Raw genomic sequence first — 15,714 nt, 5'->3', positions numbered from 1 at the left:
CAACCTTTGCTAGTGGGAAGCCTGAGCACCAATGTGGGCTTTGGGTAGGAACCTCATGAGGCTGGCTTGGCCCCACCTCTGCAGCCTGTCCAAGTCCCTCTGGATGGATCCCTTCCCTCCAGCCTGTCCACACCACCTCACAGCTCAGTGTCCCTCACAAAGGTGCTGAGAGTACTTCAATCCCATTGCCCATGTCTCTGGCAAAGATGTTCGACACCACTGATCCTGAAGATCTTAAAGTTTGTCTTCTCCAACTGCAATGATTACAGAATCACAGAATCAGCCAGGTTGGAAAAGACCTGAGAGATCATCAAACCAACCTATTGCCTAATCCCTAACACCTCCTGACAACTAACCCATGGCTCCAAGTGCCACAGCCAAGCTTTTTTTGAACACCTCCAGGGCCGGTGCCTCCACCGCCTCCCTGGGCAGCACATTCCATGGCCGATTACTCTTTCTGTGAAGAACTTTCCCCTCACCTCCAGCCTAAACTTCCCCTGGCACAACCTGAGACTGTGTCCTCTTGTTCTGATGCTGGTTGCTTGGGAGAAGAGACCATCCCCCACCTAGCTACAACCTCTTTTCAGGTAGTTGTAGAGAGCAATAAGGTCTCCCCTGAGCCTCCTCTTCTCCAGGCTGAACAACCCCAGCTCCCTCAGCCTCTCCTCACAGAGCTGTGCTCCAGACTTCTGGGCCTTGTTGCCCTTCTATGGACACATTCAAGTATCTCAATGTCCTTCTTAAATTGAGGAGCCCAGAACTGGACACTCAAGGTGTGGCCTAACCAGTGCTGAGCACAGGGCACAATGAGTTCCCTGCTCCTGCTGGCCACACTATTCCTGACCTAGGCCAGGATGCCATTGGCCTTCTTGGCTACCTGGGCACACTGCTGGCTGCTGTCAACCAGCACCCCCAGGTCCCTTTCTGTCTGGCTGCTCTCCAGCCACTCTGTCCCCAGCCTGTAGCACTGCATGGGGTTGTTGTGGTCAAAGTGCAGCACCTGGCACTTGGACTCGTTAAATGCCATCCTGTTGGACTCTGCCCATCTGTCCAGCCTGCAAAGGTCCCTCTGCAGAGCCCTCCTACCCTCTAACAGATTGACTCCAGCCCCCAACTTGGTGTCATCTGCAAACTTACTAATGGGAGATTCTATCTCCTCACCCAGATCATCAGTGAAGATATTGAACAGGATGGGGCCCAGAACTGATCCCTGGGGGACACCACTAGTGACTGGCTGCCAGCTGGCAGTGGCACCATTCACCACCACTCTCTGGGCTCAGCCCTCCAGCCAGTTCCTAACCCAGGAGAGAGTGCTCCTGTCCAGGCCATGGTCTGCCAGCTTGGCCAGGAGTTTGCTGTGGGGGACAGTGTCAAAGGCCTTGCTGAAGTCCAGGTAGACTTCATCCACAGCCTGCCCCATATCCACCAGGCAGTCACCTGGTCATAGAAGGAGATCAGGTTGCTCAGGCAGCACCTGCCCCTCCTGAATCCGTGTTGGCTGGGCCTGATCCTTTGGCATCCTGCAGGTGTGCTGTGATTGCCCTCAAGATGATCTGCTCCATAATCTTGCCTGGCACTGAGGTCAGGCTGACAGGCCTGGAGTTTCCAGGATCCTCCATCCAGGGGCATCACCTTGGCCAGCTTCCAGTCATCTGGGACCTCTCTAGTAAGCCAGGACTGGTGGTAAATGATGGCCAGTGGCTTGGCAAGCTCATCTGCCAGCTCTCTCAGTACCCTAGGATGGATCCAAGTGGCTCAGCAAGTCCTTAACTGCTTCCTCATGGATTTCAGGGGGACTGTACTGCTCCCTGACCCCATCAACTGCTTCAGGAGGCCAGTTCTGGAGCCCTCCTGTCTTACTGTTGAAAACTGAGGCAATGAAGGTATCTAGTACCTCTTCCTTTTCCTCATCTCTAGTTACAATATTCCCATCCAAGTCCAATAAAGAGTGGAGGTTCTTCTTGCCCCTCTTTTTAGCATTTATATATTTATAAAAATGCTGATGACTCCATGCTGATTCTACAATTCCAAGATTCCATCTTAAAGGCCTCTTGCAACCAAAACAATTCCATGATTCTCCCAGTGCTGCAGCACCACCCCAGTCTTGCCCACTCTGGCCGCTTTTCACCATGTGGTCATCCTGACCCCTTCCCCAAACCTTTGCAAGGACACAACCCCCAGTTCTCCACCAGTGTTTATTGCCCCACTGTGAGAGACAGAAGCACAGCTGGAGCCCCTGTGACCCACAGCACCCCTGGGAAAAGCTGGAGGCAGGAGTGGTGTTGGACAGGGGGAGGAGGTAGCTGGTGGACGTGCAGCGGTGCAGCAGCAGCATGGCTGAGCTGTGCCAGGGAGGGTACCAAGAGGGGACTGCACCCTGGAAGCACAGCAGAAAAACAGGGGCCTGGCCAGGCTGGCACAGCACCTCTGGAGCACCCTTGCCAAACCCAACAGAAAGGAGGGGTTTAGCCCTTTTTAACCCTTTCTTGACCAGAAAGGATCCCCTGTGCTGGCAGGAAGAGCCAGGCAGCACCTTGGCAGTGCCTCCCCCATCAGTTCCAGGGCTGCCCATACCTTCATCCCTACCTGTACCTCCAACCCTGCCTGTGCCTCCATCCCTGCCTATACTTTCATCCCTGCCTCTATCTTCATTTCTGCCTGTACCTTAGTTCCCACCTGTACCTTCATCCCCGCCTCTGCCTTCATTCCTGCCCACACTCTTGCCCTCTCTGCCCAAAACCTGGCTGCAGGGATTACAGAATGCACTGGGGCTGGAAGGGACCCTCCAAGGTCATCTTGCCCAACCCCCCTGCAGGCAGCAGGGATGCCTCCAGCTGGAGCAGGCTGCCCAAGGACACACCAAGGCTCAGCTTGAATGTCTGTAGGGATGAGGATTCACCACCTCCCTGGGCAACCTGTGCCAGGGTCTCCCTAGCCTCACTGTGCAGAACTTCCTCCTAACGTCCAACCTAACTCTGCCCTGCTCCAGTTTCAAACGATGGACAGGGGTCAGTGCCACCACAGCAGGGTTCAGCTGTCCAGAAAGTATTTTTCCCTGCACCCCTCTCGACAGGAGCCTGAGGCTGAGTGGCTCAGGCCCCATGCTCTGGCAGGAGAGCAGGATGTGGGCAAGGCAGCATGGGCAGTGCCCCCCCAGAGATGGGCAAAGTGCAAGCAATGCCTGGGCTCATCCCTTCAGGCAGGAGCTGGGGGACAGAGACTGGAGGAAGAGGGTTGATTTTGGGGAGCGGGGCAGGGGACAGGGAGGACCTCACTCCTCTGCCTGGCTGAAGTTGTAGCAGAAGTTTAAGTTGCTGGGGGGCTTTGGAACAGCAGGGGGAGTGTCAGGGATGCTGATGTTCTCCAGGTCCAGGAGCCGCAGCTTGAGCTCCATGGACAGCAGGACCTCGAGGTCAGTCTGTGCCCGCTCGCTCCTCATCTCCCTGCCCAGCAGCACGTTCAGCCCATCCGTCCACAGGCAGAACTGGGGGAGCAGAGCACAGCACCCGCAGACCTGCAGCACCTGCAGCACCCACAGCACCAGCCCTAGGTGCTGCACAGCTCACCCCTCCCTCGCCCTGTGGCCCCCACCCCAGGGAAGCCCAGAAGGGTGGGCTGGGGGGGCACACACGTCACCCTTCCCTGCCTGCTGTCCCTTGTCAAGAACACCTGGGCACAGCAGGGCTGCCCAGCAGGCTCCTGGAGCTCACCTCATAGCGGTTGGGGGCGATGAAGTGGAGGCAGTATTCCTCCACGTCATACACGATGGAGAAGGCCAGCTCCAGGACATCCTGCAGGGACAACACAGAGGGCAGCTGGCTGCTTTCCAGCCCTGGTGGGGTTCAGAGCAGGAGCTGCTTCCCAGCCTCCTCCTCTGCACCCCAGAACACCCAAAAGGTCTCCAGTCTCAAGCCACCGTCCATGAAGCCACCCAACCTGCCACCAAACCCCGGCAGAAGCTGGGGAGGGCAGCATGCTGGGGCCCCTGCAAAGGCAGGGCAGGAGGTGCTGACCTTGTTCTGCTTCCCAGAGCTCTTCTCCCTGGTGTGCACACACTCCTTCCCCACCAGCAGCATCTTCATGTCTGCCACAGGAACTGGGCAAGAGAAGCTGCTGGCACTGCCTCTCCCGCTCCCCCAGGCCCCCAGCACTTGGAGCCCACCAAAGCCCAAGCATGGGGCTGGGGGGGGCGGGGTAGGGTCACAGCCATCCACAGCACAGGGTGGGGGGTTTAGAGAACCAGCCCTCCCCAGCCAGAACTCCCACAGCTCCTACACTCACAGCACCAGCAGGCACTGGGCTAGACAGAGGCACAACTCCCAGCTTCAGGCATCCCCAGCACAGGGAGAGTGGGCAGAGGGCTCCCTCTCTCCTTCCCTCCCTAACTCTCTCCTTTCTCCTCCTCTCCACCACTCACTTTTCTCAGGCAGGCTCTCGATGGGGGGGGCAGACACCCCCTCTTCCACATCCCCATAGTGCAGCACCTTGTGGTTGGGGGACAGGCGGCAGTACCAGAGCTTGTCTGCAGCAAAAGGGCCAGGGGGGAGCACTCAGCACCCCCCCGAGGCCCCTTCCCCTCTGGACCAAGCTGTCCCCCAGCAGCACTCCCCACGGGTCAGCCAAGGAGCAGGGCACACTGCTCCCCAGGGATCAGTTGTGACTTCCCTGGTGGCAGAGGACATGGGGACAAGGTTCTGCTGCCCATTCTGGGCCCCCCCCCCGAGCTGGCACTGACCCTGCCTGCGGCGGGTGCTGATCTTCCTGAACAGGGTGCCCCGGCACAGGTGCAGGAGGCGCTGCTGGTGGACCAGCTCCAGGAGCTCTGGCTTCAGCCTCTCACGCAGCTCCCTGGGGAGAGCCACGGAACAGGTTGGGTGGGAAGGGACCTCAAAGCTCATCCAGCTCCAACCCCCTGCCATGGACAGGGACACCTCCCACCAGCCCAGCTTGCTCAAGGCCTCATCCAGCCTGGCCTTGAACACCTCCAGGGAGGGGACAGTCACATCCTCCCTGGGCAACCTGTGCCAGTCTCTCCCACCCTCACTGACAACAAGTTCTTCCTCATCTCCAGCCTCAGTCTCCCCTCTCCCAGCTCAAAGCCATTATTCCTCATCCTGGCACTCCCAGCCCTTGACAAAAGTCCCTCCCCAGCTCTCCTGGAGCCCCTTCAGCTACTGGAAGGCTACTCTGAGCTCTCCCTGGAGCCTTCTCTTCTCCAGGCTCAACAGCCCCAACTCTCCCAGCTTGTCCCCACAGCGGAGGTTCTCCAGCCCTCTGATCATCTTGGTGGCCTCCTCTGGACCCTCTCCAGCAGCTCCAGGTCCTTCTTGTGCTGGGGGCTCCAGAACTGGAGGCAGTGCTGCAGGTGGGGTGTGAGCAGAGCAGAGCAGAGGGGCAGAATCCCCTCCCTGTGCTGCTGCTCTCCCTGCTCTGGATGCAGCTCAGCACACAGCTGCCTGCTGGGCTGCCAGGGATCATTGCTGGCTCCTGGGGAGTTTGTCACCACCTGACACCCCCAAGGCCTTCTCCTCCAGGCTGCTCTCCAGCCCCTCCTCATGCAGCCTGGATCTGTGCTTGGGATGGCCCTGACCCAGCTCCAGGACCTTGCACTTGGCCTTGTTGAACCTCATGAGGTCAGCTTGGCCCCAGCTCTTCAGCCTGTCCAGGAACCTCTGGATGGATCCCTTCCCTCCAGTGTGTCCACAACACCACACAGGTTGGTGTCACCTGCAGCCCTGCTGAGGGTATCTCCCTGTCCATGTCACTGACAAAGATGTTAAACAGCACTGGTCCCAGTACAGATTCCTGAGGGATGCCACTTGTCACTGCTGAAAACCAGCAGAATAGGAGCTTGCCCAGTGGATGCCTGCTGCCCTCCTCAGCCCCAGAGTGCCCCCCTCACTGCTGCCCAGGGCAGCTGCAGTGCCTGCCCCCAGCCCACTGACAGCACAGGCAGTGCCAGCGTCTCCTCCTGGTGCAGCCGCTCCGTCTGCCGCAGCCGCAGGATCTCGCTGTAGTTCAGGGCATTCACTCTGCTCTTGAACAGCTCCAGCGAGGTGGGCTTGAGGGACAGGGTCCTGCTGATCTGCTCCCGCACCACCTGCAGCACCTGCGGGGCCCAGGGTGTCACCCCCAGCCTGGTGACACTGCCCAGCTCCCTTCTGGGGCTCCAGCATCCCCTCACACCTTGTCAAAGTCCTCCTGGGTGGCCCTCATCTCCTTCCAGGTCTTATTCACTAGCTGGATGCAGATGCAGAAGAGCTCTTCAAAGAAGTGATCCTGCCCGAAGAACATAGGGTAAAAGTCCTGAGCTGTCTCCGAGCCTGCAGTGAAAGGGACAGGTGATGCCAGACTGCCCACAGGGGATTGCAGTATCCAGGAGAACCAGGACACAGAATCACAGAATGGTTTGTGTTGGAGAAGCCCTCTGAGATCATTCAGCCCAACCAGCAACCCGACCCCACCATGGCCACCAAACTATGGCCCCAAGTGCTATGGCCACAGGTTCTGGAACACCTCCAGGCATGGGGACTCCACCACCTCCCTGAGCAGCCTGTGCCAATCCCTGACCATTCTGGCAGCAAAGAAAATTTTTCTCCTCTCCAACCTAGCCCTCCCCTGGCACAATTTCAGGCCATTTCCTCTCCTATAACCTGAGACTAGGGAGAAGAGCCCAACCCCCACCTGGCTCCAGCCTCCTCTCAGGGAGCTGTAGAGAGCAATGAGGTCTCCCCTCAGCCTCCTCTTCTCCACACCAAACACCCCCAGCTCCTTCAGCTGCTCCTTCCCAGCCCTGTTCTCCAGACCCTTCCCCAGCTTCATTGCCTCATGTACACAGCCCCTGACCCAGCAACTTTTCCCTTCCCTTGCCACCAACCCTGAGGAGCTGGAGCAGACACATACAGGGCTCTCCAACGTGCAGGAGCTCACAGAGGATGAGGGTGAGCTGGATGCTGCTCTGGGCGAAGGGACACTCGTGTTTGTCTTCCCGGCTGCTGTTCTCCAGGACAAACTGCACAAGAGGAACATTGCCTCACCTCACCTGGGCCATGGATGCGGAGGGCTGTCCCAGAAGCAGGGCTCTGACACCTTGCCCTCCTCCTGAACGTTCTAGCTGAGCTGCTCCCAGGAGAAGCCGTCCCTAACAGAAGTTCTCTCTCCCCAAGCCCAGCCCCAGCTGCCTCCTTGCTGTGCAGGAGCTGATCACAGGTGCAGGTCAGAGGCACAGCCAGTGCCCTGCAGCCACTGCCTGCTGCTGCCCAAACTGCCCTGCTCTGGGGACTCTTCAGTGCCACCATCCTCAGAGGGCTGCTCCTGACTACTGGGAGGACCTGGCTCCATCTCAAACAGGGCAGCATCTGCCCAAAAGGGACATCCTCACCTGGGTTTCATAGAATCACAGAATTGTTTTGGCTGGAAGAGACCTTCATCATCATCCAGTCCAACCACTGCCTAACTCTGCCAAGCCTGGTGCTAAGCCACGTCCCGTAGCACCACATCTACTTTTCAGTCCCTCCAGGGATGGGGACTCCACCACTGCCCCAGGCCTTGACTATCCTTTTGCAAAAGAAATTGTTCTTCACGCCCAACCTAAGCCTCCCTTGATGCAACTTCTGGCCATCTCCTGTTGTTCTACCACTTGTCAATTGGGAGAAGAGCCCAACTCCACCTCACTGCAACCTCCTTTCGGGGAGCTGTAGAGAGCAATGAGGTCTCCCCTCAGCCTCCTTACCTCCTGTCTGAACACCCCCAGGTCCCTCAGCTGCTCCTCACCAGTCCTGTTCTCCAGACCCTTCCCCAGCTTGGTTGCCCTTCTCTGGATGTACTTCAACATCTCAGTGTCTTGAATGTGCTCAAGAGGAATGAGGGCTCCAAAGCTGAACCCAAGGGTAGGTCAGAAGGACAACAGGAGGAGGTGGCGATCCCCCAGCAGCCCTGTGCCGGGGGTTCCCCGCAGAGAGCACTCACCCTGCGGTAGGCGTCGGGGGTGTGCCTGCAGAAGTACACCATGGTGTCCAGGGCTAAGAGCCCGGGCGGTGCCCGGCGCAGGTCCTCTGCCGGGTTGCTGTTGTTCTAGGAGCACACAGAGAGCTGCAGTTCGGCAGCGGCCCGGAGCTGATGCAGCAGCAGTGGCAGGGAGGCAGGGCGGCAGGCCAGCAGTGGCAGGGAGGCAGGGCAGGGAGGCAGAGAAGCAGGGCAGCAGTGGCAGGGAGGCAGGGCAGGGAGGCAGGGCAGCAGTGGCAGGGAGGCAGGGCAGCAGTGGCAGGGAGGCAGGGCAGGGAGGCAGGGCAGCAGTGGCAGGGAGGCAGGGCAGCAGTGGCAGGGAAGCAGGGCAGGGAGGCAGGGCAGGAGTGGCAGGGCAGCAGTGGCAGGGAGGCAGGGCAGGGAGGCAGGGCAGCAGTGGCAGGGAGGCAGAGCGGCAGGGCAGGGAGCCAGGGCAGCAGTGGCAGGGAGGCAGGCCAGCAGTGGCAGGGAGGCAGGGCAGGGAGGCAGGGCAGCAGTGGCAGGGAGGCAGGACAGGCTGCGGTGGCAGGGAGGCAGGGCAGGGAGGCAGGGCAGCAGTGGCAGGGAGGCAGGGCAAGGAGGCAGGGCAGCAGCAGGGCCAGCGGGCCGCGGGCAGGCTCGGGAGCGCTGCGGACGCACGGTGAAGCCCAACTTGCGGAACTGCTGTGCGCAGAGCGAGCGGCGCCGCTCGGGGCCGGAGCCGCCGGCTGGGGCCTCGCCGTCCGCCTCGAAGGCCGCCAGGCGCAGCGCCTGCAGCAGCTCCCTCTGCTCCTGCGGAGACAGGGCAGGGCAGGGCCCGCTGCCGGGCACCGACAGCGCCGCCGGGCGGGCTGCGTCCACCCGCGGGTGGGCTTCGGCCGCCGCTCCTGCCGCGGGGGGAGGCGGGGGGGAGGCCGGGGGCAGGCTGCGGCTGACCTGGTTGTAGGGGTCCATGGCCGCCCGCATGCGGCGCTCGCACAGGCCGAGCCCGGCGGCCTGCAGCACGTACAGGTGGTGAGACATCTCGTCCCCCGGCGCCGCCGAGCCGTGGATGATGGTCTGCACGACACCACGGGCGAGAAGCTTGCTTCCAGCCCAGCGGGTCCGACCGCTCCCAGAGGGTATCAGAGGTGGGCAGGGAGAGAGCTAGGCCGCCTGAACTGCAGGCAGCCAGGGATGCAACCCTGGACGTGTGGGTGCCAACGTGGCAGCACCCACGGGAGGCATCGAGCAGGGTGTGTGGGGCACACAGGCCACCCAGTCAGCCATGGCTCTCAAGAGCTGGGGCTGAGGGGACAGGGCTGGTGAGGAAGGACAGAGGATGAAGCACGGAGCAGCTCCGCACCTTGTGGATAAACTGCCTGATGTTCTTCTCCCTCAGGTATTCCATCATGTCCTGGGAAAGGAAGAGGCTGTGAGAGGTTCTCTAGCCCCACACACCACTCTGTCCCAAAACTCTCTGCGTTCCCTTTGCAGCACCCCCCCCACCGCTAAGCTGGGTAGGGTGGGGACAGAAAGTAACCAGCAGCCTCAGGGGTGACACTAGTGAGGAGCAGACATGCCCCCAGCTTCCACTGCCCTAGCCCAGCCGAGGGGCTCAGACAGGCCCTGCCCCACCAGGCTGCTAGCATCAGGCAAGAAGAGGCAGAGCAAGGACACTTACCTTAAACATCTCTGAGCACCTTTCACAGCTCCACCATCCCCAAAAACTCAAACACCATAGGGCAGGACCCAGCTGCCCAAGACCCCATCCCAGGGCGGGCCAGCTATGATGGCCCAGATGTGCCAGGCACTGGGTGTGGACCATCACAGTCATTGTGTCACCACTGGCTGTGATAACTCTCCTGTAATTTGAGACCTTGCATCCCCTCAAAATTACTCCCAGGGGTGTGAGATAGCTGAGATCATCTGGAAGAGCACCCCTGTGACAGGGGCACTGCTGTGCCCACCACCCTGCCACCACCCTGCCCAGAGAGCAGACCCTTACCTGCCGCTCAGCATCGGTGGCAGCCAGCAGCAGCGCAGTGAGCAGGGCCATGGCCTTCAGCTGCAGCTGGGTGTCTGTCCTGCAGGAAGAGGATGGGGAAAGCCACCAGCTCTGAGGACGGTCTTGCTCACTTCAAAGCAGAGACCCCTCCACAATTCACTGCATGGAGTTGGGGGACCCAGAGTGGTCAGAGTCCTGAGTGAGCAGCTGCTGACAGCAGGGTCAGGGGGCAGATGGACCCCATGGCTGTGTGTGTGGGAAGAAGAGGAGGAAATGAAGAACCTGCTGAGGGGTTGAGCACAGCACCAGCACCCCGAGCTGCAGGGAACAAACAGCTGTTCCGAAGCACAGCTGGGAGAGGGAAGCAAGAGCCAAAGCCAGGAAGATGCCTCACCTAAAGAACCAAGATAACCTTCACAGGCCATGGATGAAAGACCCTGGCCTGGAAAGGGGATGGTTTCCAGGACAGACCAGCCCTCCCCCAGCACTGGGGACACCCACAGGATGTTCAGGAAGGGACAATACAAAGTTGTGCCAGAGATAACCAGGAACACCTGGAGAAAGCCCCTCCATCCCCCCCAGCTCTGGGCCAGTGTGAAGGGTGCTGTGGCCTCAGCACTCACGCCTGCAGGTGGGTGAGCAGACAATCCAGAGTCACTTCTGCTTTGACCAGCTCAAAGAGGTGGCGACTGGTGGGCACCATGTTCTCCAGGATGGACAAGGAGAGCTGCTGGATGGATGTGTCCACTGCACTGATGTTGACGTAACTCACCACCTGCAGGACATAGCCCCAGCTGTTGGCAGCTGGCTGAGCCTGCCTGCTGACAGCAAGAAGGAGTCTTAAGGGCAGAAGCTGTGGAGCCTGCAGAAGGTGCTCACCTTCTTGATGAAGGCTGAACTAAGAGTCTCCCAGGACACAAAGTCATGCTCCATCAGCTCCATGAAGGCCTTGAGGGTGTGAGCTAGAATCTCCCCTGTACTGAAGGGGCAGAGAAGCAAATCCAGTGATGATGGCTCCAGACACCTCACAGACAACACCACAGAACAGAGTGCATGTGGGTGGGTATGGCTGGGACAGAAGCAGAGAGCAGCAAGTAGGAGAAAGGAGAGAGAGCTCCTTGGGTCAGAGATCAGGTTGGCTTAGGCAGGAAGTCAAGGAAGGGGAAGTTCAGTGGCTTCTGGAAAGCTCCTTTGTCATGGTACAAAGATCACTGCAGACAAGCCCTTGGGAAAGCCAAACCACCCCAGCTCCCTCCCACTCCTGCCAAGAAACGCCCTGTGCTGCCAGGCTCTGGGCTCCACATCCTCTGTGAGGCTCCAAGGAGTGTCACCAGTACATCCTGGAAGAGTCAGACAGGCCCGAGGTGGGTAGCCAGGATTTTCTTGAGCTGCCCACAGGCCTCTGGCAGCTCAACCCTCAGGGCTGAGGGGTGGCAGGACTGAGCAGTGTGGCTAGGATCATCACACATCCTGGCAACAAAACCCATGGGGCTGCAGATGACCCAGACAGTGAAGGGATGGGAGGTTTAAGTCCAGGCACATTCATGAGGAGTCAGGACCATAAAAGTGTGGGTGCCTTCCCCATCTGCCAGCGTGTGGGGACACAACAGTCACATACTTGCAGGTAAGGAGCCTGCAGAGCCAAGTGCCTGCCACCACCACTGCCCTTCATGCCACTCACAGGAGCAAGACAGGAACACAGGAGCCACTCCAGAACCCAGCTGAGGGCTCACGCAGCATTAGCAAGGGAGAAGGAAAATCAAGAGATGCACGGAAAGTCCTCTGCTGACACTCACTCCTTCCCTTCTTCAACAATAGAGAAGATTTGTTTCAAGCCATTCCTGTTGATGAACTCCTGAGCAAAGGTAATGTCCTGGGAGAGGCTTGCAAGCTTTTTCAGTGAGTCTGCCTTCACATCCAAGTTGTTGCTCTGGATCCCACTGTACAGCTGCTCTGCTTCTTGGTCCTACCAGGGAAGAAAGAATCAAGCCAAAGGGGCTCATCAAAGGACAGCGAGGAGCTTGGAGAAGGTTGGAAGAGCTTAAGCACAAGTTTTGGAAGGAGGCTTCAGGCTAGAAAAGCCCTGGCAGGGAGCTGGACCGAGGAACAGAGCCATCAGAGCAGGGAGCAGGAAGAGCTGAGGAAGGAGGTGAAGCGGGTATGATGCTTGCTGAGCTGGCCCCACGCCTCCAGAGCACTGCCAGATGCTTTAGCTTCTCCAACTCCCCCAAGCGCTGCCGAGGGAGGATGGAGGCTGAGACAGGTCTCCTCCCGGCGCCACTCCTGCGGGGTTAAGGCACCGAGAGAAGCCATGGGGAGCCAGGTGTCACCAAACGAGGCAGCGGCAGAGGGCCTGAGGCGGCACTGCATCACTCAGTGCCAGGGCACTGCCCGGCAGAGCCTGCGGTGGTGGAGGAGCTGGGGGGGTGGGGGAGGGCAGTGGGATGTACCGGGGAGGCAGTCAGCCGCAGGATGCTCCCGTTCTTAATCTCCCTGCGGTTCTGCAAGAGGAAAGGCAGCGGTGAGCCGAGCGCCAGGCCGGCGAGGCGGGGCGTGGGCCGGGCTGCCTCACCGACTCCGTGATGTAGGTCTGCCGCCCGTCCGCGTACTGCAGGGCGTAGCGCTCGGCGTGGGGCAGGCTCCACCTGTGGCGACGGGCGGCAGGTCACAGCCCCGCAGGGCTGTGGCGCCGCAGCTCGCGGAGCCGGGCGCGGAGCCGGGCGCGGAGCCGGGCGCGGTACTCACGCATCGCAGACGTCCTTGAGCACCAAGGCCAGGGGCTTGGTCTGCAAGCGAGAGGGTGGCCATGAGCAAGGGCCAAGGGTCCGAGGGGGTGTGGTGCTGATTTCATATCACAGAACCATAGAGCCATAGAACGGCAGGGGATGGAAGGGACCTCTGGAGGTCACCCAGTCCAACCCCCTGCCAGGGGTCACCCAGGGCAGGCCTCACAGGAACACATCCAGGGGGGTTTGAAAGCCTCCAGAGAAGGAGACTCCACAACCTCTCTGTACAGCCTGCTCCAGACCTCCAGCACCTTCACCAAATAAGTTTCTCCTCATGCAAGGTGGAACCTCCTGGGTTCCAGTTGGTGTCCTCTGGCCCTTATCCTGTCCCAGGACTTGTCTCACTGACAAGAGCCTGGCCCCTTCTTGCCCCCCGCCGCTCAGACATTTACAGCCGTCGATGAGGTCCCCTCTCAGCCTTCTCCCGTCAGCCCAAACGGCCCCAGGCGCCTCAGGCGGTGCGGAGCGGTACCTGCTGCAGCTCGATGAGCTGCGGGATGGCTCCCACCATCTGGATCGCGATCTTCACCACGTCCTTGGGCGGCGGCATGGCTCCCGCGCCCCAGCCGCTCGCCGCCACCGCCGGCCGCCGCTCCCCGCTCGCAGTTACAGATTGCTGCCGCCGCCTCCCGGTAGGCTCCGCTGCCAGTCCCGGGGCCTTGCTGCCACTACCGGCACCGGTGTCGCTGGCGGCCACAGCCCCGAGCAGGCCCGGCCCCCTCACCTGAGCTGACGCGCGTTTGGCAGGACCCACCCCCCGCCAGGGAAACTGGCCCAGCCCCGAGGGCACGGCTGGCATCCCGCGTTCCGGGAGGCACAGGAATCACAGATGGCATCGGGCTGGAAAGGACCTTCCCAGGAACCCCCTGCAGTCAGCAGGGATACCTCCAGCTAGAGCAGGCTGCACAGGGTCACATCGTGTCTGACCTTGAATGACTCCAGGAAGGAACATCTGCAACCTCCCTGGACAACCTGTTCCAGTCTCTCCCACCCTCACTGACAAGTTCTTCCTCATCTCCAGCCTCAGTCTCCCCTCTCCCAGCTCAAAGCCATTGTCCCTGGTCCTGGCACTCCCAGCCCTTGGCAAAAGTCCCTCCCCAGCTCTCCTGGAGCCCCTTCAGCTACTGGAAGGTTGCTCTAAGGTCTCTGGAGCTTTCCCTTCTCCAGGCTCAACAGCCCCAACTCTCCCAGCCTGACCCCATAGCAGAGGTTCTCCAGCCCTCTGCTCATCCTGGTGGCCTCCTCTGGATTCTCTCCAGCAGGTCCATGGCCCTCCTGTGTTGGTGTCCCCACATCTGGACATAGCCCTGCAGGTGAGGTCTTCCCAGAGCAGAGGGGCAGGATCTCCTCTCTCCATCTCTGGCCACACTGCTTTGGATGCAGCCCAGGCTGCCCTTGGCCTTCGGTGCTGCCAGTGCCCATTGCTGGCTCCTGTCCAGCTTCCCACCCCTCAGCACCCCCAAGTCCTTCTCTGCAGGACTGCTCTCAGTCTCATCACCTCCAGCCTCCATTGGTATCAAGGATTGCTCTGACCCAGATGCAGGACCTTGCACTTGGCCTTAGTGAACCTCATGAGGTTCTCCTCAGCCACCTCTGCAGCCTGTCCAGGTCCCTCTGGATGGATCCCATCCCTCAGCCTTACCACCCTCACTGCTCAGCTTGGTATCACCAGCAGCCCTGCTGAGGGTGCCTCAATCTCACTGTCTGTGTCACTGATGAAGACATTGAACAGCACAGACCCAGTGCAGACCCCTGAGGGGCACCACTTGTCACCGACCTCCAGCTGCCCATGGAGCTGCTGACCACTACCCTTTGGATGCAATCATCCACTCACTTTCTTCTCCAGTGCACAGCCACCCATCAGCTCCATGAGGGGAAGCTCTGGAAAGGTTTTGCTGTTTATTCACATCAGAGAACTGTACAAATTTTACAGGCATATTTTCTTTCCTTGCAAAAAAGAAGTATAAAAATAATCTTTATATAGGAACCCAAAGTTCATCTGTGAAGTAAATTCTTCTCTAACTCTTTTCTGCAGGTGGTCTAACTGGTGGCAGGTGGGAGGAGGGTGAGGGCCAGGCAGGACACGGAGAGCTCAGGCTACACCAAAGCCACTGAGGCAGCTAACAGGCAGGGGACCAAGGGGTTCTGACCAGCTTCCATGCCAGGAGAGGACACTTTGGGGTCAGGCTGCATGCAGGCAGGATGTGTACCACTCCAGGGGCAGCAGCTGGCACTAACTAGAGAGCATCCCAACATTCCTCTGAAAGTCTTCACACTTTTCCTAAGAGGATAGCTGTGCTTGGAGCTGTACGAGGAGCAGCTCTTCTGGAGGAGTCCCACACTGACCAGGATGACCCAAGGAGTCACCTCAGGGATGCAGGTCTCCAGGACAGAACTCTGCTCACCTCTGTGGCTTCACATCCCTGGTTGCTGGTGCTCTAGCTGCTCCTGTGGTGCACAGGCAGTGAGCTAAGGAGAGGTGAAGCATCAGCAAACCACCAGGATGGCTGAAAGCCACCTCCCTGCAGTGCTGGGCACACTCCTGGCCCAGCCCTCTCCTCAGCAGCTGGTGGAGCAGGAAAGGCAGGACAGCTGCTAGCACCAGCAGATATGCAGAGCTGGAGACCACCAAACACAGCATCTGAGCAGGAAGCACAGCACTACATGGTGGTGTTGCACTGCAGGCTCTGAGGCTGCTACCATCTCATCACCCCAGGGAAACCAAGAGCAGAACTTCCACCACAGAGGGCAAGAAGAAAGCGATGGAGAGCATCTGGCAGGAAACAATGCAGAGAAAGCTCCACTCTAGGAAGTGACCTGCTGCAAGATCAGGGATTGGGAGTGTGGGGATGGGCACTGGAGAGCAGTTCAAATATACAGAAAGCCTGATCCTGAGCAGATGCCCAGAGACAAACAGGGGAGGGTACAAAGCACTCTGACAATGCCCAGGGACAGAGC

The 15,714-nt window shown here is 59.6% G+C and overlaps 1 protein-coding gene across 1 annotated transcript; it reads right to left on the bottom strand.

Annotated features, from left to right (window-relative positions):
- Window positions 1-3,271: 3,271 nt before the first annotated feature.
- On the bottom strand, window positions 3,272-13,306 carry ELMO3 (engulfment and cell motility 3). The gene is made up of 20 exons (XM_054397192.1): window positions 13,229-13,306; window positions 12,716-12,756; window positions 12,543-12,615; window positions 12,421-12,471; window positions 11,767-11,936; window positions 10,850-10,949; window positions 10,594-10,745; window positions 9,971-10,049; window positions 9,329-9,379; window positions 8,920-9,042; window positions 8,644-8,775; window positions 7,969-8,073; window positions 6,904-7,012; window positions 6,187-6,323; window positions 5,946-6,109; window positions 4,736-4,848; window positions 4,418-4,522; window positions 4,014-4,096; window positions 3,711-3,791; window positions 3,272-3,484 (listed from the first exon to the last, which is right to left on the bottom strand). Exons 1-20 carry the CDS (start codon window positions 13,304-13,306, stop codon window positions 3,272-3,274), a joined length of 2,160 nt encoding a protein of 719 aa, XP_054253167.1.
- Window positions 13,307-15,714: the final 2,408 nt, after the last annotated feature.

This window comes from Indicator indicator, chromosome 42 (genome assembly GCF_027791375.1).
Source record: "Indicator indicator isolate 239-I01 chromosome 42, UM_Iind_1.1, whole genome shotgun sequence".
In the NCBI taxonomy this organism is placed as follows: domain Eukaryota; kingdom Metazoa; phylum Chordata; class Aves; order Piciformes; family Indicatoridae; genus Indicator; species Indicator indicator.
Note: the sequence above shows the minus strand (reverse complement) of the source record. Positions and strands in the feature narration are given on the sequence as shown.